Below are 23,458 nucleotides of genomic sequence, written 5' to 3'. Positions count from 1 at the left end.
TGTGAACCTAAAACTGCTCTTTAAGTCTACTTAAAAATATATATATATATATATATATATATATATATATATATATATATATATATATATATATTCACAGAGGGGATGCCAGCTTCTGGAGATGAGAAAGTAGAGTATGATAGGAAACCAGATTGATTGGATGGAGTGCATGGAGCATATAAATGATGGTCTGGTGAACCTAGAAATCACATAAGACCTTTGGTATGTAACACCTACTGTGCTCTGGCCACTTTTATATACTTTGACCATTTTATCTTCAACACAATTGTGGCAGCATCATCCCTTTTTTCATGGACCAGGGACCTGAGGTTCAGAGTACGTGATTTTCCAGGGTCACCTAGCAAATGAGTGAGTAGTAGAGCCCAGAGCCACACTCAAGTCCTCTAACCTTATGCTCCTGGCTCTCCCCTCCATCCCTGCTGCCTCTCACTGAATTTGTACTTTATCTCATAGGCAAGGGAGCTTTGAAAGGGACAAGTGCTGGCCCAACCTAAAAATAGCTTACATTTATCGAGCACTTAGTCGGCTACACTCTGCTAAGCACTTTACCCAGATTACCCCTTTGAATCCTCACAGCAACCCTATGGCTGTTATCTCCACTTCACAGGTGAGGAAACAGACCTGAGAGAGACTGTGATGTGTGGTTACAAGTCACACGGCCAATTGGTGATGAAGCCAAAGTGAGCCGGGGGGGTCTGGCTCCAGGGTGCAGACTCTGCCCTGCACTGCCACGGGGGGAGTGCAGAGGATGGGGCCGCCCCCATAAAGGCCGAGCTGGCGAGACTTTACAACTCAGCGAATTTGGGAGCAGAGAGGGAGAGACCACCTAAAGGTGTGCCTGTGAATCAGCTAAGCCTGGGACCCCTTCCTTGGACCTGGACACCCTCGGATGAGCTGGAGGTCAGGAGCCGAGATGTCACCCCATCCTCCTGCCAGAAGCCAGAGGCCCCATTTGGATGGTCTGGGTGGGGAGGGGCTGTTTGAAGCTCAGGCGCTCCCCTTCCTCTCTGGTGCTCTCCCAAGATAACAGGACTACCGGGTCCTCCTCCTGCAGCTATTATGGGCTGCAGTCTGCTCCCTGCTCTTCCCCTAGCCCCTGCTTCAGCCCTCTGGGAGTAGCTGGGTGGGAACAGGCCAGCCCTGTTACATAACCGTGCGGCTGGGACCCTGGGGAGGCCAGGCTGGAGAGCAGGTGCTCAGGCCCTCCCTCACCACCAACAGTGAAGATCTTCCTCTGGAGCCCAGCCTTGGGGTGGCCCAACATGGAGGCAGCCTCAGGATCCACGGCCGAAGGTGAAAGAAGCCAGCCTAGCCGATGCTGATGGAGCCCAGGCTTCACCTCGGCGGGGGGCCATCAGCCCCATTCCCCAGCTCCTGCCCCCCACAGAAGGTGATCCATGGGGATGGGGAGTGAGCGGTGGGAGTTGGGAGGATGCGCTACTGCCCTGACTGCACCTCCGTAGGTTTTGCAGATCTAAATGGTTTCATGGGATTGGTACTTAGGATGGGGGAGCATCCATTGGAGCCCCCACCCCCTTCCTTGGTGGATTCTAGCTTGCTGCTCAAGTGTCTCTGCTGGGTTTTTGCTTTTTACCTGAAAAGTCAGTGAATGATGTTTGTGGCAATTTACAGTGACTAATAATGATAGGTTTGTATTTTTACCTTTAAAATATGTCTGTCACAGGGACCCGATATACCAACGCCAGTCAGGAAGGGAGTGAGGGGTGAGATGGTGTCCATCTGGATTTGGAGAAGAAAGAAACAAAAAGCTTAGAGCCACCGGGAGGCTAAGTGGTGAACAGTACGTGACGCTCCGCCTCGCCCTCGGTAGAGCCGTGGGTCCTCCAGCTACCCCAACATCTCCACTGGCTCCCACGGGAAACCCTAGCCTCTTAGAGCCTGAGCTCCAAAGAAGCAGAGACCGTCCAGAAGAAGAATTTGGCTCCCTCTCTGTGGTCTCTGTGAGCCTCTCAGCATAAAGGCATTTTCTAGCTAGGAGGTGGTGGGTGCCCCTTCCAGCCCCAGAGTTCCCTGCCAGCAGCCCTGCTGCCCACCCCCCAGACTGCCCCTGGCTGAGGCCTTTGTAGCTAACAGCTCTGTGACATTTACCCTGGATGGCTCCCACTGCACCTGGCTCAGCCGACGGAAGTGGAAGACGGGAGCCTGGCTCTTCCCCTCTCCTGCGAGGTAATCGGCGGAAGCAACTACGGGGGCCGCACGAAACATTTAAGACAGTTCCCTGCGCAAAGTCCCCACTTCTGGCCCCTTGGAGTCTTGAGTTCAGAGGATGCAAAGACCACAAACGAGACACCATGGAATCCCTGGGTAGGGAGAGGTAGGAAAAGAAGACAGCATCTAGACTCAATTCCCAGGGCCACCTCCAGCAGCTCCGTGACCTTGTCCAAGTCAATGGACTGCTCAGTTTCAATTTCCTCTCTGTAAAATGGTGAGTAATAGTATCTACCTGGTAAGGTAGTCGAAAGGCTTGTTGAGATAATCCAAAGTGCCTTGGAAGAGGCCAAACAAAGATGTGAATAGATAATAAATTATTTCCAAGTCAGGGATAAAGACTGAGTTCTCCCTGCAAATAGGGTTGTGGAGGGAAAGTTTGCTGCCTCTCATCATCCTGATGGAAGATGCTGGGTCTTCAGCATTTGAATGTCAGGGGCAGAGAGCCGACCGAGTTTGCCCCACTGAAAAACAGGTAAAGAGAGCAGAAGTTATTGGGAACATACTAGGCTAGAATGGTCTTGAGGCAGAAAACCAGTTTCTTCCCCAAAAGGCCCAGGGAATAAGTCACAGGCAGAGGGAGAATGAGAGCCAGGACTGCTGACCCTCTGACCACTGGTCTCCACAAAACCCTGGGGGAGGGCGCTCATCCCTCCCACACTCCTCCCTCCTGATGGCCCCTGGCCACAGCCCCCAAGTGCGGCCTGAAGGGCCCTGATCTTGTGTGTGGCCTCAGGGCCACCAGCACCCAGCGACTCAACCCACCGGCATCCCAGAGGTCACTAGCAGCAAGGACTCCTTGTGACATTGTGCAAAGTGTTTGCATCTGTTATCCGGTTGGGAAAAGAAGACATGAGTTCAAACCCTAGCTCTGTCCTGTGACCCAAGGCAAGTCAATCCACCCCTCTGGGCTTCTATTTTCTCATCTGTAAATTGAGAGGTTGAACTAAATCAGAGTTCTTAACCCTTTGGTGGATATGGATCCCTAGGAAAATCTGATGAAAGCTGTGGATTCTTGCTCCAAGAAAAATACTCAACAAAGTTCAGGGAGTTCATAACATCACTGAAGCCTAACCAGAGGTCTTCAGGGGGGTGCTATGGTGCTGGACTAGATGGCCCCCAAGTTCCCTGTGAGCACCAAGGACTTTTCCTTCCTCTTAACGCCTCCTCTTCCTTATGGGGAGCTCTATGGGACATTGAAGGGCACAGCGGCTAGCATTTGAGTGCACATGAAATAGAGCAGGCGTCAAAATATTTGTGACATTAAAATGAACTGCAACTGGCCGACACTGAGCTTTTAGTCAAGAAAGAATGCTCCATGGCTAAATAAGCAGAAGTAGGTGTGGCACTGGGAAACCATCCTCTGTCACTCTCAGCACTACACAGAGGCACCGTGTCCTGGAGGCAATGCTGGGCAGGGGCCAGAGGAGAGCTTTCGAAAGAGTGAGAGCCATGGGACAGACTGCACCCTGACACGGAGAAGAGGGGACCCTGAGACCCAGTAGGAGGGCCCGTCTGCTGATCTCAGCTCGATTGCTTCCAACTGACCCTGTGTCCTCTTTCAATCTGGACTGTTCTGTGTCTTCCAGGCTTGGGAAGCTGAATCCCTAGCCTTGAAGTGACCATCCTTCCTTCCTCCCTCCTGCCCTCCCACTGTCCCTTCCTATCCTCTTTCTTCCTTCTACAAATATTTACTTTGTGTCTACTATGTGCCACGCACTGTTACAAAAATGCACAAAATAGGCAAAAATAACTTCCCTTGTGGAGATTACATTCTATGTAAGGAGGTAGATAATAAATAAGCAAATAAAATATATAAAATATCAGATAGTGATAACTGCTATGCTGAAAAATAAAGCAGAGAAAGAGGAGGGTATAAAGTGCTGGAGTGGGAAGTGTACTTGCTTTTTCAAGCAGGATATTCAGTGAAAGTCTTGTTAATAAGGTGATCTGAGCAGCAACTTAAAGGAGACCAGAGAACAATGCATGCAGATATTGAGAGTGAAGGTTTTCCACAGAGAGAACAGTAAGTGCAAAGGCCCTGAGGCAGGAGTGTGCATTATGGATTGGGGCCACTGTGGCTGTAGCAGAGTGAGGGAGGGAATAGCAGGTTTGGGGTCAAAGAGGTAGCAGGACCATTGTGAACACTGGTTCAACCCTGAGACAGATGGGCAGCCAGCGCAGGGTTTTAGGTGAGATCTGGCATGATCAGGTGTAGGTTTTAAGACTTTTCTGGCTGCTGAGTTAAGAATAGGCTATAGGCAGGCTTTAGACACTAGCAAGATTGTCAACTGAGAATAAGGATTCAGGAGAAGGTATGGAAGTTTTAGAAGAGGGTGTACCACAGTCACCCAGGAGAACAAGAGATTGAGTGAATTAGGGAAGTCTGGCAGATCCACCAGGGTCCATTTGGAGGCAATGGCCAACAATTTACAGTCAGCATAGTTTTGTAATATTTTTCCCCAGTCATGTTTGGCTGTGTGGATGCAGACATTGAGGGGGTGTATTTAACTGGGGCTGGGTATTGCTAGGAAGTGGAAAAGGATTAGGGCTTTGAGTGGGTATGCAAGGGAGTGAGTCTAACAGGACCATGGAATCTAATTTGGGTGGGAAAGAAAGTGATAACATGGAGGGGTGATGGAGAGTGAAGGGGTGGGAAGATAATGGATCAGAGGTCTCAGTGGGCTGAAGGATCACTGCTGGTGGAGCTTTAGAGGGAGGGAGCTGAAGGGATAGAGACTGTTCATTAGGTTATGCGAGTTGATGAAACAGGCCTCAGAATTTAAGGCTCAAATACAATAGATGTTTATTCCTTACTAGCAAAACAACTAAAAGCAAGCGTTCCTACTCAGCAGATAGTTCTCCAGCACTAATTCAGGGACCCGGGCCTCTTCCATCTTGTGGCTCCGCCATGCCTTAGGGCCCCGTGATCATCTGCATACAGCTAGCAGATGGGAAATAGAGAACTCATTCATTAAAAGCCTCGACTCAGAAGTGATTCTCATCACTTCCACTCACATTTCACTGGCAAGAGCTAGTTTCATTGTCATACAGCAAGTGGGGCAGCTCCTTCTCAGAGATCCCTATACTATGGAAGAGATAATATGTACAAATTGTTGTGAGCAATTAGCCGTCCCTGTCATGGAGGTGGTGCTGAGAGAGTGGGACGCTTGAAATTCAGATTCTAGAGTGGCTATAGTTATTGGTCTAGACAATGACCAAAGGAACCATGGGCTGAAGCAGAGGAGGACGAACTCATTGGAGGAGTGGCAGGCAAGGCTGGGAGCGGCCCTGCAGGGACTGGAAGTCTGGGTGTTGACATGATCAGGAATCATGACTGGAGAAATGTTGGAGAAAGTGACACTGAGCCAGGGCTACTGTCATCAGCATGAGGGGGAGACTGCCACAAGCGGGGAGGGTGATGGAGTCTTTTCCTCAGAGAAGTATTGCCTAGTTCTATGTCCTTTTATTTTTTCTGATCTTAGTTTCATGGCCTTCAAGGAAGTGACACTCTTGTCCTTCACAAGGTTTTTTTTTTTTTTTTTTTTTTTTTTGAAGTCACCACATTTCTTTCCCACCACACTCCTCCAGACAAGTTTCTGATAAGGTCAAGGCCACACCCTATGCATCTGCTAATGTTTCTGTAAGAAATGCTGGTGTTTTTGGATCCCTGGAAATCTCTGGGGTTTTTTGGGAGCCATAGCTTGCCTTGTGCATTTGCCCTCTTTTGGTAACTGTTCACTCACACAGGCCTGTGCATGTGTGCACACATGCACACGAACTCGCAGTCTTGCACACTCACACACGCACACACTCCTCCACTCTTTCAATGTGTCTATCTTGTTCCTTCATTCTCTGGGCCATAATTAATACCATCAATCTGAACTACATAGTCCTTAGAGAATCGCTGGCAGAAAGTCTTTAGCCATGTGAAACCAAGTTATGAGAGGATGGGAACAATTATTTCCCATGAGCAGAGAATAAGGAAATGGGCATAAACCTCAGCAGGATGAAATTCGGTAGAATTAGGAAGGATTTTCTAATCAAGAGAAGTCGAGATCTCTGGACTTTAAGTAGTTTCCTCTCCATTCCTTTTTAAGACAGTATTCTGTCTGAGAGAAATTCAGTGCTGAGAGCAACACAGCTCAGAAGCCAAGGGCTCTCAAAGGACTTTTCAAAATGTCTTTTACCTAAGACTCTATGAAGGGAGAAAACCTCATAGACAAACTGCGGCTGTCTCAGACCTGGTCTTAGAAAACCGAGGTTCTGCTTTAGGGCTGTAGCCTTTGGTTCACATCCCTCCTGGCATATGAGGAGGAGAAAGACCTTGGGCATCAGGGAAAGCCATGTTTCTCCAAGGTCAGTACAATTAACACCTCGCTTGACTGTGGACGTGTGAAAAGAGATGTCTCAGATGAGCCCTCCTATTAACACTCTTAGCAAGGGGTCAGGTTGCTCTTGTTTGCTGGGCAGATTCAAGGCCTCGGGTGCGCTGGGGAAGAGCTTGCTGCAGCCCAGGCACCTGGAGCTGTCACACACTCTCTGTCACCTCCCATATTTTGTCAGCGGCTTTAGCCTTAAGCCCATCCTCTGCCCTCCCACTGGGGCTGGGAGACTGCTGAGAGCAGAATCCTCGCCTACTAGTCCTCAGACTTGGAACATTCTAAATAGTAACTTAAGTTTGTCCCCTACTGATTCACCATCTTGTCAGGGAATCCCACTTCTAAGCAAGGAACTGGCCCAGGAGCCCTCCAGGGAGGAAGAATCCACCATCCTGGCTGTCAGCCTTTCTCCTCTGTCTCTGATCCCTGCTGGCATCCCCTCTGGATCTCAGGGCCATTCTGCTCATCCTCCTCCTAATTCCCCCATCTTAGCTTACATTCCACATAAACTTATTTCTTTCATTTTTCTCCTTAGTTCAAGTGAAACAATGCTAATCTTTTCCAGGATATTTTTCTAGGAAAGACTAAGTGGGAACAAATACTATATACATCAGCATGCACCTACCTACAGAAGCCCCCTTCCTACCTGAGGTGTAAGCAGAGCAGGGCTCAACTGGCACCTCTTCCAGGCGTGACAGCCTGGGTTCCTTTCCTCACATCAGCCTTTTCAATCCTTGAGTGTGGCCCCCTGCCTTCCCTTCTTGGCCTCTTCCCTCCAGGGGCAAGATCACTGCAGGAGCCCTGACTGTGGTACCCAGTCCCAGGTGGACACTGAAGGGCAGGTAAGTGGACAGATATGCTGTCATGCTCAGAGAACAGGTCCTTCAGACACACATTCCTAGATGGTGCCAGCACGACTTCACAACCGGCCATGAGGTCAACAGCAAAGCTGTTTCTCTCTCCCAGCCCTTTCCTTCCAGTCTTCTCCTTGCTCTGGGTCCTCACCAAGGTCCTTCCTAACTCAGAGGTTCTGTAGGCAGCGCAAGGGACAGCAGAGCCGGCTTCTCCCCAGCCCTCTCCCCGGCAAGCGTGAAGCGTTAGGTCCCCACTCAGCAATGGGGGACCAAGCCCAACAAGATGAGGTTTTGACCCTCCTTTTCAATTGCCGCCCTCTTTTTGCAGAAAACCCTGGAGTCATATCCGCCTGTTCTCAACTCCTTGGTCGCTTGCCAAGATGGCCACAGGAGAGGAACACATCACACAACACTTCTTCTGTTCTTCATGCCCCGCCTCCACCCAAACTGCCAAAGTCGAACAGAGGGCAGCCGAGCAGGGTCATTCAGCTGCCTGGGCTCCGAGCTGAGTCCTTGCTGAGGCCTCAGGCCCTGGGCCATACGGGCAGGACAGCACTCAGAGCACTGGAGGCCCCGTACCACGCAGTTCCCACTTCTGTCAGGGTAGAGGGGTGAGGCACAGCCTAAGACAGCACAACCCAGGTTAAAACGTAAGCCACACGGTGAACAAGGAAACTAGGTAAATAAAATGGACGGCATGCACTGAATATTTCTGTCTATATTCATCCACAAAGCCCAAGTAATCTCGAGATGCTAATCGGGGCGGACTACGGAAGTTCCTGGTCTCTAAACAACGATGTACAAACTGAGGTGTAGGAAGAGCTTCGTAGACCCTTCGTTTATTTTATTTTCAATTGCACCATTCAAATTCTGCATTATGTAATGTACATTTTAAACAGTTCAATTTGTAAGTAAACATACATACATTGGGGTGAATGTTCAGGGATGTATTTACAGGGAAATGTGTGTTATCAAAAAGTTTGGAATCTGCTATCGAGCTGTTTGCCACAGTTGTGTGCTGGGGTGGAGCTCTTCCCACTGCTAGGAATGAAGGAGCGGGGAGGCTGGGGAGTTGGTGGGAGCTGAGACTGTCACGCTGCCTGTAAGACTACGGCAGCGGCGGACTGTCTCTGCCTGAGAAGGGAGGGGGCAGCAGCACCAGAAGCCTGGAAAATGGAGTAGATTTCAGCCGGGCCCGAAGGGAACCCAGGTGGGATGTCTGCGCTTCCTCAGCCAAGGCTGCCGGGGGCATCCTGAGAGAAAGTTACACCTGGTCATTCCCCAAACTCACACTCAGCACTTTCCTGAGCATCTCCTGTCTTCATCCCGGAAGCCAATAAACATAATCTAATCTCTCTTCTCACTGGAACACGCCTGGAAGATCAAGGGGGAGTAAGCAGTGGACCTTATCTTTCCCAGATTCTGACTGTACAAAGTGATCCTCCACAGACTGGAAGACACTGTGCAGGCCCCTGAACAGGGCAGCCCTGCACAGAAGGGACCAGACGCCAGCTCCCTCTGCAGTGACATCAGTGCTGTCCTGGTGGGGCCAGGGTGTTGACTCTGCCTGCAGAATATAAAGCTTTCTCCTCGGGGTCTGGCACCAAACTGGGGAGCGGGGCGGACACTTGGGGGTCAGGATTGACATTGAAAGTGGCCTTGATAAAAGGAGTGTTGTTGAGGACAAATGTAGAAAAGGAGTGGAAAGACAGACTACTCGGACTGGACTGGTCTGTGCACAAACAAAAAAGAAATCTCAGGTGATGAAAAGTCGATGGTGGAGAGTTACCAATTAAAAGAAGTAGGTGTCAGGCTTGCGCTTCAGTGCTCTTTCTGCTGAGGCTAACTCTCTCTACAGGATCCCACAGCTGGTTGCTTATCCCTAAATCCCAGTGAGACAATGGGAGCTATCTTCCCATTCCCCGAGAGAAGGCTTAATTTGCTGAGTGTTGCCTGGGTCACCTGGCCATGGAGCACAGCTAGACGCAGCATCCACTTCTACTTCCTCTAAACTCTCCTCTCCCCACCCAGGGAGGCTCACCACCCCGTTCTCTCTCTTTCCATCACTCAGAGCACCCCAAGATCTGGCTACCTCAGGCCCTGAGGCAGACCTACCTCCGGAAGGTTGGAGACACTCTGAATCTACTAATCCCGTTCCAGGTGATCATGACAGCCCCACGTTGAGTCCATGACTGGAGCCAGGCCAGGGTTTTGATTTGGAAACAAAAAACAAGAGTCCTGCTAGCAGTGGTACAGTCGTCCTAGCCTTGAATGGAAGGGACATGTCACCAAGTGTGAGGCCAAAGAGCCCTTCCATCAGCACTCCTGCGGGGTGTTGGGGTCAGGTCAGGTGGGGTATGCCCAGGTGATGATGTGAGGCTAATCCATGCCCTTCAGTCAGCAGGGGTCTGGGAGCTCTCAGTTTGGAGGGCTCTCAGGAGTTTGGGCAGCTAATTTTAGTCCCAGCTGCCCTGAGTGTCCATGACCTAGAATCTCAGAGGCGGGGAGACTCAAAGCCAACCCCCTTTCCCATGATCCTGAGGCTATTGCTGAGAGATGGAAGTCTGCTGGGACAGTCCACCAACCTCTCACTCAAGGAATTTGCAGCTGCGAGTCAAATCACCATGTGGACCTGGTGGATCTGACCCCTGTTGCAGCCGGGAGGGGCAAGAGGCCTCTCGGGGCAGCTCACAGCTTTCTCCCCATTTCTCAGGGCAAACCCCAACCTCAAGCTATCTGCATGCATGACGGCTGTGCCTTGGACGCCAGTCATGTGAGCATGCGGAATAGGGAGCAGGACTCCAACCTCTTCATCCGAGAGGCCCAGCGTGCTGACTCAGGTCACTACCAGCTCCGTGTGCAGCTGGGCGGGCTGGAGGCCACCACCACCACTGACACCCTGGTGATCGGTACGGTGGGGGGAATGGGAGACGACGTGGTCCTTGGGGGCTCCCACCCCAGCCTGAAGAGGAATCAGCACAGAGAGCCGGGGAAGCGGGGCTGTGGGATGCAGTGGTGGGTGAAGGGAGGGGTGGCCGAGCAGAAGCGGAGGGGCCCCTCCTGGAGTGATGTCCTGGCGTGTGAGGCGTGCCATGCCCGCTGCCATGCTTGGCCCTTTCAGAGAGGCCAGGCTGTCCACAGAGTATCAAGTTGGTGGATGTCTGGGGCTCCAGCGCTACCCTGGAGTGGACTCCGCCCCAAGACAGGGGAACACATTCCTGGGATACGCGGTGCAGAAGGCTGACACCAAATCTGGGGTGAGGCCCAGCTGGGATGGAGGGAGGGAGGAACAGCACGTTCTGGAATGGGGCTCTGGTAGTTCCACGCAGTAGGCTGGGGCGGAGTGAGTTGCCAAAACAGGGGTCTCATTCCGGGCATCTTCCGGGGCCCCACAGCTGTGGCTCATGGTGCTGGAGCGCTATCACCGCGCCAGCTGCACAGTCTCCGACTTCATCATCGGCAACTCCTATGCATTTCAAGTCTTTGCTGAGAACCAGTGTGGGCTCAGCCAGACAGCCTCTGTCACTGCCGACCTGGCCCACATCCAGAAAGCAGGTAAAGCACCGAGACTCGGAGCTGGGAAGAGTTAAGGAGAAAGAGTTGAAGACGGATGGGGCTCTCAGGTACTACAGCAAGGCCCTCCTTGGTCCCCTCAGCTACTGTTTACAAGACCGAGGGGTTTGTCCAGTGAGACTTCTCAGAAGCCCCGAAGTTCACCCAGCCTCTGGCAGACTGCACTACAGTCATTGGCTGTGACACCCAGCTCTTCTGCTGCGTCCATGCCTCCCCCAAGGTGAGCAGGGAGGCTGTGCTGCTTCCTGCTTCTGCTCTAACCTTAGCTGTGTCGAAGAACATTCTGACCAAAACATTTGTTCCCGTCACCATCATCTGCCTCTTCCACAGCACATTATGTAGGAACACTCAGGGCACTGGTGTCCCAAGACAGGCTGATGTGGATAATGTTTCCAGTTTTGCTTTTAGTGTTTGTTCCTCATATATGAAGATGTCACTTAATGACCTGCTAGCAATTGGGCACGAGATTCAAAGCTGTCTCTCTGGCAGGGGGGCTGGAGTCCTGTTGGTTGCTCCTGACTCACCCCCCTCATCTATATCTTCCAGCCAAAGATCATCTGGCTAAAGAACAAGATGGATAACCAAGGCAACCCCAAGCACAGAGCCCTCACTCACCTGGGAGTCAGCTCCCTAGAAATCCACAAGCCCGGCCCCTTTGAAGGGGGCATCTACACCTGCAAGGCCGTTAACCCCCTGGGGGAGGCGTCAGTAGCCTGTCGGGTGGATATGAAAGGTAAGGGCAGAACTCGTCACCTCCTCTCTCCACAGGTGGGAAAGTCGAGGGCAGAGACACAAGACTAGACGGAGACGGGCTCCGGTTGCTTCCCCTTCAGGCCTTCTCATCACTGTCATCATCAGGATGTATTTTAGGAGCCATTTTTATCATCCACTCCTCATTTCTCTCCATCATAATTCTGTAATATAGGAAGAATCACTATTTCCACTTTGCAAAGGAGAAATCTGAAGCACAGGGAGGTGATTGATCAGTTTACCTGCGATTTCCAGTGCTGGTTAACTGAGGAGTTGGCACTATGGTGGAAAAGAGGCCAAGTCTGCTGGACCTCACCCAGATCATTTTTCACTAAACTATACAATCTGACTCAATCCAGGAAAGCTTTAGCTTTTTATTGGGCTTTTAAAAAAACCAGAGGACTTTTGTCTCTAGTTGGTTAAAAGGGAATATTGCACATCCTCTCTACCGCTTTTAAAGTATTCATTCATTTATCCATTCCTGTCCCCTTGCTCAGATTGCCATCATTGCATTTAGAATATTGTTTTATAATTATCTATTTACTGATCTGTTTCCCCATAAACTGTGAGCACTATGAGGGCAGGGACCATCTTATTCACCTTTGTCCCCCCAGTGTCCAGCCCAGTTTCTGGCACACAGTGGGCACTTTCTAAGCATGTGCAGCATGACTCAGGAATGAATGGGCCATTACATGTCCTATTCTTCCCTCCGCATAGACTCCTAATTAGCACCATGGACTCCCCCCAAACCTGGAAGTATATCCCTTCTTGATGCTCTGAAAGGTTTCCCAGAGATTTCTGAGATGTTAAAATGGAGAGATGTCAACACGGAGACATGTCTGAATTTTGCAGCTCCTAACTGAGGCACCCTAAGCAGACATGGGCAACTCTGAGGAAGGTAAGGAAAGAGGGACAGGGGATCTGAATGGAGTATTTCATGTTTATGGCTAGTGTTGCTGAGTCTGAGACAGATATGTATTCCTGAGCCTTTCAACCATACACTCACTGGCAACCACTTTTCTTTTAACCACTTTTTTTCTTGTAAGTGAATACTATCATCCCCGTGGAGGGAATTTACCATAGATGAGGTCTACTTTTGTCACATCCTCTATCTATCTGTACTCCTCAAGTTGATGACAGGAATTAAACCTAGTGGCCCTCTGAGGAAGAGTGATAGCATCTACCTAATTGTAAGGGGGTTTTGTGGGATGGAGTGAGCAGGTGCTGTAAGAAAAGGTGTCAAGGAAAACAATCAGGAGTGGAGGATGGCTGAGGTCACCACCACCACCACATGGCAGAAAAAGAGAGAGGAAGGTGTTCTTATCAATTAAGTGTTTCTACCTCAGTATCTTAAGCATGGTGAAAAACAGATGAGTTTGCTTCCTTTTTACTTTGAAGATTTTGGATTCCTTCCCTTCCAAGAGAAGAAAACCACTGTTATCATTATATGTCAACAATAATTGAACATGTAGGGAATGTGGTCCCAAGCAGCACGTTACTGGCAAAGGGCAACTCAGACCATCATTTAGAATTTGATAACTGCTTCAGACTCTAAATCACTCACAGCAGAAATGTTGTGTACAAACTGATGAGTGGGGCGAAAAGGAAGCTCATGAGAGAATTAAAGAGAACTGGTTCCCAACATCTCCTCTGACTTGCAGCTCCTGGCCAATGAAACCCAAGAATGAATTCCATCCCAGAAGCCATTTATTTAAGCCTCTCACTGATCTTTAGCAAATGAAAACCTTGAGGGATGCATTAAAAGTACAAGCTTCTCAGGAGATCTCTCTCTCTGCCAGCTGGCTTGCACAGCCAGTTCTCTCGCCATCCCTCAATTCCTTCTCTGCATTAAGGTTAAGGTTAATGTCATGTTGTGTTGGTGTTATCCTTGTCACTCTTCGTGCCCTTTTCCATCTCTCCTGGTCAGTGCCAGCAACGAAGCAGGGTAAATACAGAATTCAGAGCACAGGACCCAGGGACCATGAAAGGAGGTCATCTCAGCAGCCTGGATGAGCTCTCACTGTTTGCCGTTATGGCCACAACATGCCCTCTCTTTTCTGTGCCTCCAGGAAGCCTGTGGTGAGACTGTGTTCTTAAGGAGCTCCAGCATAGTGTCTGTTTGGACTAATCTAAATAAAGGTGTGGATCCTCGCTGCGTAAGTGTCCATCTGTTTGAGCCTTTCTATATAGAAAACCATTGAGAAAGTTGGAATCCTTCAGCCAGACTGTATGGAATCTGCGGACCCCCAGACTCCTCTTTCTCTTCCCATAACTACATTCTCTTCCACAGAGGTTCCTAACACTGTCCTTTTCTCTAGACAGTCTATGACAACTCTATACAGTACTAGGTGCTCAAAGGGATGCTCAAGATGACCTGCTCTCTTCCTCTCTATGCTTTCCAGTATAAGTTGGAAAACAGGATGCACATCTATCACAGAGACACGGACAGCAGGACACATAAATACACACATAGCTAATTAAAGACAGAGCACTAAGATGTGAGGGCTGGGAGAGAGCGAAGAAACCAGTGCAGAGCCTCATTAAGCCCTGGGGAAAGAATAAAAGTGATGTGCTCTTGCTTACATGTTTTCATTTCTATAACAAATAAGATACTGAAGGCATTCTGTGATGGAATCTGCAAAAGATAACAACAATTCCTCCCATCCTGGAATGGTCATGGTGCTCTTTCCACCAAGAGTTGGAGTCTTTTTCTCCCCCCTTGAATCTGGCTGATCATGTGCCCTGCTTTGACCAAAAGAATGTAGTGGAGGTGATGCTATGCCAGTTGAGAGGTCTACTAGTCTCTGCTTTTGCTTTTGGAAGTCAGCTCCCACGTAAAGAATCTCAGGATAGATTACTGAATTATGGGAGGCCACGTGGAGGACAACTAAGCATCCCAGCTGACAGCCAGCACCACAGCCCTAGACATGTGTGGCTACCTTGGACCCCTCAACCCTAGTCAAACCCAATCTATTCCTCATGTAGAGACAGGCTGTCCTTGCACAGCCCTGCCCAAACTGTAAAATCATGAGCAGATGAATAGTTGCTATTGTTTCAAACCACTAAATATTGAGTGGTTTGTTGCACAATAACACATAACTGAAACAGCCTTCTACGCATCAGGCATTCTCTCTTTTAATCTTCATTTTACAAATGAGTGAGTTGAAGCTTATAAATGGCTCCAAGTTATGTAGCTGGAAAGTAGAAGTTCTAAGGTTTGAATCACGTCTGTTTGACTTCAAGTCTTCCCTATTTCCTCTTATCTCTTTCACCCAGGGACCCCCACTGTTTTGGTCTGGGTTGGAATCATGAGTTTAAGAAAGAAAAAATTTCTAGGAGGCAGTAAATATAAGGCAAGGTTTTGAGGAGGAAGTGGATATGTTTTGGTTGAGTGTGAAGAAGAGCTTTTCTGTTCAGACCAAAGGCCTATTTTCAGATGAGGTCAAGTATCTATTCCAGCCTTTCTCAACTGGAGTTCTATGAGAAAGTCCCAATGCCCCAAGGCATTCACTGTATGTCATAAATTAACTTCTTCCTATGCATCTAGAATGTTACTAGTTATGTAGCATCCTTGGGAAAACTGAGAAAATAGTCACACAAATCATTTGTAGGGTCTAATGCACTTGCGGATCCCCAGCTGAGAATGTTGAGAGGGCCATTAGGGAGCAGGGGCCAGAGTCCCGAGCCAGCCAGTCACGTACACAGTGACCAAGAGGCTTCCCGGCATTCAAGGAGAACTGCACTGGAATCCTTAAATTCTTCATTTATGCACTCAACACTATGCTCAAAGTACCTTCTCAACTAAGGCTTAGCATGTGCCTAGGAGGGGGTATAATTTCTTCATTAATTCATTTCTTCATAATTTACCCCAAATCTTTAACTCTTATTCATACATACCATTTTGGAGTTGAGCTGAGGGGGACACATTATTTCCCAGATTAGTGGCCTTATGCTGAGTGAAGAATTCTTGTGCCTGAAATCTATATTTTCTGACTTTGTTGTCATTCTGATGGAAGAGAAAGCAGATCCATTGCTTCTTCTCTTCAACACCTTTCAAAATCATCATTTGGTGACAGAAAATTGGAGATGAGTTTCCTTAGAAGAAATTAACTTCCAACTTGCTAAAACTGCCTCTTCCACTTACCTGAAGGTGGGTGAAGAATTTCCCTACTCAGGCTGCTCCTAGGGGAAGATGGAATGCAGTTAATTAACAGCTTCTTTCCCTCTGATCTCCACTACCTGCCTGAAGAGAGAGAAGCTACTGGTTCTGGTTTTCTTACCTCCAAAGAATCTGAAACCTGCAACTAAAATTCCACTGTCACCAGGAAACCTACGGAAAAAGAGGCAATCCTCTTCTCTCAGCTCTTCCTCACATAAGCTTGCAAGTTCTGGGTCTCCCCACCCTCTCCCTTATCACACCACTAAATTCCAAGGCTCCTTCGCTCCCTGTGGCATTTATTACTGTAACATCTCACTCCTGCCAACCTCACCACCTCAACTTCACAACTAAAAACTAGGAAGTAAACAAAAAGCCTATAAACCGCCAAAATAATGGTCATAAACTCTGGAGACTAAAAGCTTAGGCTCTTTGTTTACGGGAAAGCTCTTCAACCATTCTTTTCGGGACTTTTAACTTAAAAATTTTAGAATATTTCTGAGAAGCTCTGTTAACTGGTGGCCCAGTCTATTCACAGGCAACCCTTGGAAACAACAAAGAAAATCCCTAATAAGTAGGCTTAAGCTTTTTACACCACAGCTTTAATTTAGAGGAAGGCACACGGTATGAAACTTGATGTTCATAACTATCCTCCTAACCATGTACTGTGACGGTCACGATCCCCTTAGATAAGCGAGGGGTCAAACATAAGCTCAGAGAGGTCAAAGATACTCAATATACTTGTCAACAGAGGAGCCACGGTTGAATCTGAACCCAAATCTCCTTGTCTGAAAAGCCCATTGTTTTCTTCACACCTTGTATGCCTCAGGTTCCGAATGTTCTCGCCTAAAAAGCCGATGTTAGATGTACGTCTTAGCCTCAATATACCTAAAATATAAATGTTTAGTTGCTTCCGTGAATACACCTGAGGGATCAGGCTAACACTGGGCTTCCGAATGGAGTGAGCCGAGTGAGCCCAATAAAACGAATTTCCTCAGGCAGAGCTTTAGTTCTAGGACCTACGGCCGCAAGGGGCGTCAAAGCTCAGCTCTGTCCCGCACGAGAAGGAGGGGGCGGAGAAGAGGGGGGGGCGGCAGGTCGCGAAGCTCTCACTCATTGGCCCGTTCCCTCGCGGGCCGCCGCGAGGTCCCGCCCCTCGCATTCCCGGCTCTGGGAGGGAAGCCGAACAAGGTCTCCCGGGCGAGCCTCAGCCCTCCTCCAAATGAAGCCTTTCTTGGAACGGCTTTCCACTCGGCCCCCACCTGAGGACTTCCGGCCGGCTACCCCTCCACCGCCCCGCCCCACAAGGGCGGAGGATGCTGACCTTCACCAATCATTGAGCGCGTGTGGTAGGAGTGGGTGGGGCCTGAGAGATTCGAAAGGAGCCCCGCCCCTTCGGAGCGGGTTCCCGGGAGTAGGTTGTGGGAGGAAAGCACCTTACGCGGGAGGTGAGGCGAGTCGGAAAGTGAAAACTGAAGGTGGCGTGGAGGTGTGGTGCGGGCGTGGTGCCGCGAGGAGTAGAAAGGTGGCTTGGGGAGAGGAAGAACCCGGAGGGTGGTGGCGGGGAGAAGGATGGGGCGCGTAGACCGCCCCAGCGAGAAGAGGTCGGGTCGCAGGGGGGTGGAGGCCAATGTGCGGAAGGAGATGGGAGGATGGGGGCGTCGGTCGGCACTTGCTCCGGAGGTAAGAGTACCTCAGTTACAGGGGCAGGTGCTGCCGCTGGGACGCCTGCTTTACCTCCAGCGTGACTCCCAGCCCTTGGCTTGCACCGAGCCTAGCTGGGAGGCCTTGGGCAGGATGGAGACCTGAGGAAAGGTATATTTTCTCTCCAGCGCCGGGGTCTAAGCTGACTTTTGCTCCTGCTGGCTGGAACATGGAAGATTTAGAAGAAGGTAAGGAAACGCTGGAGGGAAGAATGAGGCCCTGTGATTGAGAGCCGTGTTAGGGACCAAAGGCTGGCATTCCTTCTTTCCTCCCCTACAGATGTAAAGTTTATAGCAGATGAGACCTTGGACTTTGGGGGGCTGTCACCATCTGACAGGTAGTAGACTCTTTATCCTACTTACCTTCTTCCAACAATGGTTGTCTCTAACCCTTACTGCTGAATTATTGGCCTCAGGTCTGGATTGGTAAGTTAGCAAGGTTGGTGCACTGGGGCTTCTGGGTGGCTGGTTGACTTCGCCCCCTATGACACTACTGGGGGAGGGGAGAAGGGATAAGCTGGAACGAGATTTCAGGGTGTTAAGAAGAAGGGTAAGTGGATTTGCTTCATGTCCATCCTGGCGTAATTCCCAATGTCAGTAAGTGCTGAAGGCCTCCTAGAACTGGCTGTCTCATCACTAAGATCTCGCAGCCAGCACGGGTATCAGGGTTTGGGGGTGTGTTCCTGGCTCTGTAGTGGGGGTTTGGCCCAGTCTCCCTTGTAGCCTCCCGCTCTCTTCCATGTGGGCACGGTGCCTGATTTGTTTTCTTTCTCAGTCGAGAGGAAGAAGATACAACAGTGTCAGTGACTCCGGAGAAACCCCTCCGACGAGGTCTCTCCCATCGAAGTGACCCAAATGCAGTGGCCCCCGCCCCCCAGAGTCTGAGGCTCAGCTTAGGCCCCCTCAGCCCAGAGAAGCTGGAAGAAATCCTCAGTGAAGCCAACCGGCTGGCAGCTCATCTGGAACAGTGTGCCCTGCAGGAGCGGGAGAACACCGGTGAGGGCCCGGGGCCTCGAAGGGTGAAGCCCAGCCCTCGGCGGGAGACCTTTGTGCTCAAGGACAGTCCTGTCCGAGACCTGCTGCCCACAGTGAGCTCTTTGGCTCGGAGCACCCCCTCCCCAAGCAGCCTGACACCCCGACTCCGGAGCAGTGATAGGAAGGTGTCAGTCAGGGCTCTTCGAGCAACATCTGGAAAGAGGCCCTCCAGCATGAAGAGGGTGAGTGTAGAGGGTTTGGGTTAGATGTGTGCCCCCGACACTGTGCCTGGCTCAGTACAGGCGTAGAGCAGTTTCTTTGTTGGTAAAATAGAGATAGTCAAATTCTACCTCACAGGATTGTTGGAATTAAACGAGGTACCATAAGCAAAGAACTTACCACCGCGTCTGTGCGTGAGCTCTATAATGCTTACAGTCAGCTCTCAATAAATGGCATTGGTGACGATGATGACGATGTTAGCAGCTAACTTCTGATCTTCCTCACTGGGGTCTAGGCAGCTCTCCATCTCTGTCCCTTAGTCAGCCAGCAGAACAGATTCTTCTTCCATTCTAGTCCTTTTTTTCCCCTCTCTTTGTGTTTCAGGAGTCGCCCACTTGCAATCTGTTCCCCGCATCCAAAAGCCCAGCATCTTCTCCTCTTGCCCGATCAACTCCTCCAGTCCGGGGGAAAGCCGGGCCCAGTGGGAGAGCAACAGCAAGTGAGAAGACCTGGGCAGCAAAGCTGTGGGTGAGTGGGAAGAGGGAGGATGCGGAGCTGACCCTAAAATTCCTCTGCTCCTCTCCACCAGGCCCGCCTACCTCTGTCAGACCAGTCTTGGCTCCACAGCCTTCTACCAGCAACTCTCAGCGCCTGTCTCGGCCACAGGGAGCAGCTGCTAAACCTTCCAGTCGACTGCCTGTTCCGTCGGCCATTCCCAGGCCTGCCAGCAGGATGCCACTCACCAGCCGGAGTGTACCATCCAGCAAAGGTGCCCTTCCTCCAGATTCCCTGCCGGCTCGGAAAGGACTTCCAAGACCAAGTGCCGCAGGGCACAGAGGTGAGAAGAATGGCCATAAGGTTAAGAAATCAGGAGGAAGAATACCTACCCCTGCCCAGCATGAACGCACCCTCCCAGAGTTGGTCGCAGTGACTTTCTCCACCCTCATTACAGCTCTGTTTGAAGATGGGGAGGCTGAGTTAAGGAGAGAATGTGGGCCTGGGCAGAGTTGGAGCCTCAGCTTTCAGATACCTTATGTTTTTTATCTTGGGTGGGAAGAAAGGCACTAAACCCGAACTCACTCTGCCTTCATCCAGTATTTCTTTTTGAGAAGGTCACTTGAACCTTCTGCTAACTCATGTCTTTTGTTAACACCCATCAAGTTCCTGTTTCTCAGCGACCGAATCTTCCCATCCCCGGTGCCGGTCGCAGCAATCTGCAGCCCCCCAGGGAAGTTGCAGTCCCAGGACCTACCAGGTAAGACAGGGTGAGATGCTGTCTCTTTCTCCCTTGATGGGGATGAGGAGGGGAGCCTGGAGGGGCAGGGAGTCCCATTTCTTCCTGAACTTGAACTCAGCTGGTGACAAATGGGCTTGTGAAAGAAGGGCAATTTAAAGCAGTTCCTTCTTCTGTCTCTTTAGGTAAAGAGATCAGGACAGCAAGCAAGAATTCAGTAGCAAACTGCTCTAGTCACTGCCTGGACTCACCTCTATATTCAGCTTCCCGAGCTCTCTCCTTGGAGGCAGGCCTGACTCCAGCAGATTCTGGCCCAGGGATAGAAGGAAGAGCTGCCACCATGGTTGGTGCCCCAGGAGTAGAGACCATGGGGGATAGGGTGGATTAGGGTTGAGCTGGAGGGGAATCAAACTCTCAGTTGAAACAAGATAGGAAAAAGAGGTTGCCTCCCAGTGGTGAAGTTAAACAGAAAATAAGAAATGCTCGAGAGTGGTTTGTCCTCATCCACCCCTACTCTTGCGTCCAGCTCCACAGAGTTTGATTTTCATCCCAGGCTTTGGTGTGCTGGACATTTACATGTGAATGGCCTCTGTAGCTAACCTCCCTCCTCTCCAAGGAGCAGTCCTCCTGAATAACATCCTCTACTGGACTCAGGCCTGTTTGGAGAGGCAGAGGCAGGCATCTGGTCTCCAGAACTTGTTTCCTGTGGATTCTATGACTCCTAACAGGCCAGTTTATGATAAGCTTACTCCATTTGGTCTGCATTTTTCTGAAATAAAATGAGTATATTTTTATATTCTGTATACATGTGGAAGTAAATCCTCCAATTTCTAACAAATTTGGAGTAAACTCCTGTGTAATTCCAGTGAGGGAGCCAGGCTGGGCTTCCCAGGCAGGGGTCTGAATAGGCCCTAGGCCCTTGAGATTCCAGCTAATAAGGCTATAACTAGCCCCCTTGTTGGCATTCAATGGGAACAGGCTGCCTTTTTCTAGGCATTTCCAGGCTTCATATGTTATTAGAAGGTCCAGATCAACTTAAGTAGAGTTTAATTCACAGTATGTGAGGCTATCAAACCAGGGTCTTGGTAAATTATTATTTATATTCTAAACGTGGGTGTCCTTTCCTGGCAAGAGAATGAATACTCCTAGGAATTCAGCATCTTGTCTGCTGTACTTATGGGATGAGGGGGCCCTCGGGTGGGTACCCTGGTGTTCAGGTTTGCTGATTGCCTCAGGCAGAAGATGCCTGAACACCTTGTTATGTTCTGCCTTACATCTTTAGAATTGTTGGTGTTCTCCTCTTCTTTCCCCTACTAGACTTGAGGGCTGGTGCCAGGATTTATAAACCTCTGCAGTGCCTAGTGTTGTGATTTATATGTGGTGGAGAGTTCTATTCATTTATTGAAAAAATACTTGAGTGCAAGATCGGGGGTTGTTTGTTAAATGAATGACAGAAGATTCATTTAATAGATTAACTAAGGGTCTCCCTTTTCTCACAGCCTTCGATTCTTGGAAATGCCAGAACCAGCCCAATTCCTTATGAGTTTTGAGAGGACTTTGCTCCTTGGAGGCCAGGCCCTGACTTAAGGAAGTCAGCAGGCAACTGGGCCAAGGGAGTGAGTTCCAGCTGGTGCCCCGCCCCCCCAGGTTTACATGCCCATAGGCCCCCTTCTGAGGCACTAAAAGGCCCTTCCCCTGTTCCTGGGCCAGGGGCACCCCCCCCACCCCCACCCCCCACCCCCGCCCCATGGCTTTCTTCTTTTTATGGCTGATCTTAAGCTTCATTTAACACATTCACCTATATCACAGTGACAGCTGCCTACACTTTCATCTTTCCCTGAGCCTCTGGGATTCCAAGCATTGAGTTGGGGGAGGGTGTGTGGAGACAGACACTGAGTGTCTGGCTCTGGAGAAAATTTGGCAGGGGCAAGAAGACCTCAGGTGCGTCTTTCAACCGCGTCCTGCACTGGTGTCTGACAGAAGCAAGCCCAGGCACATGCTTAGGTGTGGCCAGCAGATGGCATGTTCGTGTGGCCTGCGTGTGAGCCAGGCCCCGGGGGGTCCTCAGAGGCAAAACAAGCAGCAGACCCGCGTGCTGTTGCCACCTGGTGGCCGAAGAGGACAAGGCAAGGCCTGTTCCTTTTGCCCTCTGAGTCAGTCTAGGGTTTCATTAACTGCCCCTCCAATCCCACTGCAGATCTGTTTAAGCAGCGTTCAGGAGGCAGCGTCCGCGGGGGAGGAGGCCTGCCCGCCACGGCTGCCCTTCTAGTTCACTGCCTGCTTACTTCCTTCTGTTTGGGTCGAGCTTTCTGTTTTTTCTCTTTATGCACTCTACCTTCACCCCCCTCCCCAGTAGCACCAGGGAAGGAAGCCAGGGTTTCTTGGTCTCTTACTATGCACTGTGAACTGTTCTAAGCACTAACATGTGTCAACTCATTTAATTCTCATAAAAGCTCAGTTAGGCACAAACAATTATCATCCTCATTTTGCAGGCAGGGAAACTAAGGCTCAGAGATTAAGTCACTCAGTCTGGTTCCAGGGTTTGTGTTCTTAACAACTCCCCTCTATGGCCCCCATGTGAACTCCCTATCTAGTTTGTTGAACGGACCTTCGAAAAACACAAAACTTGGGAACAGAAGTAATGTGGCAGAGCACACAGCTGGCTAGAGTATGAGTAGTTGCTTCATTTCCGACGGGGAAAAAACACGAGACCACCCAGAGGAATGAAGTTAGGATATACGTAGTCACTGAGCACCTTTCAATTCCCACCAGCCTCTCAGCCCTCCCTGCCTCCTGAATTCTGCTCCCAGGAGGGGACTCAGCCCTAAGGGGCTGGGCTGGAATCCTGCCTGCTCTGTGCAGCCTCTCCAGCCGTACAAGTCCCTCCTGTCCTGGTGAGAAGCATACTTTCCTGCTAACAGCCACATCTTCGTTGGAAATGCCAAGACGTGGGCTCAGTACTGAGGCTATTTGGGGGACACTGCTGGGGGTGTCGAGAGGATATCTGAGTCCCCTGACCTGGCCCTTCCAGGGCCCTGCCTGCTCGTGTTTTCCAGAGACCAGGCCTCCCCGCTCTGGAAGGAGAGGGCCCACACAGAAGAAAGGACGACAGTGCTCAGCCCGCACAGACCTAGTTTTATTCAGTAGCATATGGGGAACTGAAAAAACAAAGCACAAAATGCTACCGTATTTACAGTTACAATCAAACTGTACAATCAGATGGTTAGTATCAAGTTAGCATCCAGCATCTTTGTATTTTTTTAAGTCAAGTCATCAGTAGTAAAAACCAGTTAAGTTTTTAACCCTTTGCAGGAATTGCTGAGGGGAGAGGCCAGGGAAAGAATCCATGGCAGAAAAGCCAG

General features: G+C 50.0%; 2 protein-coding genes across 7 annotated transcripts; both read left to right on the top strand.

Moving 5' to 3' along the window:
* The first annotated feature begins 604 nt into the window (after positions 1-604).
* Positions 605-13,892, top strand: MYBPHL (myosin binding protein H like). The gene is given in 11 exon segments (XM_060119888.1): positions 605-628; positions 727-921; positions 1,294-1,411; positions 9,558-9,646; positions 10,200-10,395; positions 10,608-10,688; positions 10,691-10,743; positions 10,882-11,041; positions 11,143-11,279; positions 11,606-11,792; positions 13,879-13,892. Coding segments are annotated over 11 exon segments (1,254 nt in total).
* Positions 13,893-17,329: 3,437 nt separating this feature from the next.
* PSRC1 (proline and serine rich coiled-coil 1) lies at positions 17,330-20,899 on the top strand. 6 transcript variants are annotated; one of them, XM_060086141.1, is made up of 8 exons: positions 17,330-17,379; positions 17,798-17,857; positions 17,949-18,006; positions 18,444-18,885; positions 19,247-19,361; positions 19,452-19,700; positions 20,024-20,117; positions 20,282-20,899. In XM_060086141.1, exons 2-8 carry the CDS (start codon positions 17,839-17,841, stop codon positions 20,283-20,285), a joined length of 981 nt encoding a protein of 326 aa, XP_059942124.1. In that variant the 5' UTR covers positions 17,330-17,379; positions 17,798-17,838; the 3' UTR covers positions 20,286-20,899. The 6 variants fall into 6 exon arrangements, with proteins under 6 accessions (XP_059942124.1, XP_059942111.1, XP_059942102.1 ...); XM_060086128.1 differs by having other exon boundaries at positions 17,376-17,413; XM_060086119.1 differs by lacking the exon at positions 17,330-17,379 and adding an exon at positions 17,381-17,490.
* Positions 20,900-23,458: the final 2,559 nt, after the last annotated feature.

This window comes from Mesoplodon densirostris, chromosome 2, assembly GCF_025265405.1.
Source record: "Mesoplodon densirostris isolate mMesDen1 chromosome 2, mMesDen1 primary haplotype, whole genome shotgun sequence".
In the NCBI taxonomy this organism is placed as follows: Eukaryota; Metazoa; Chordata; class Mammalia; order Artiodactyla; family Ziphiidae; genus Mesoplodon; species Mesoplodon densirostris.
Note: the sequence above shows the minus strand (reverse complement) of the source record. Positions and strands in the feature narration are given on the sequence as shown.

Bases quoted from the DNA above. Each gene is read 5' to 3' on its own strand.
- PSRC1 (XM_060086141.1), top strand. The intron at 18,886-19,246 runs GTGAGTGTAGAG...TTTGTGTTTCAG, and splicing joins GGCCCTCCAGCATGAAGAGG to GAGTCGCCCACTTGCAATCT. The intron at 19,362-19,451 runs GTGAGAAGACCT...CCTCTCCACCAG, and splicing joins CAGTGGGAGAGCAACAGCAA to GCCCGCCTACCTCTGTCAGA.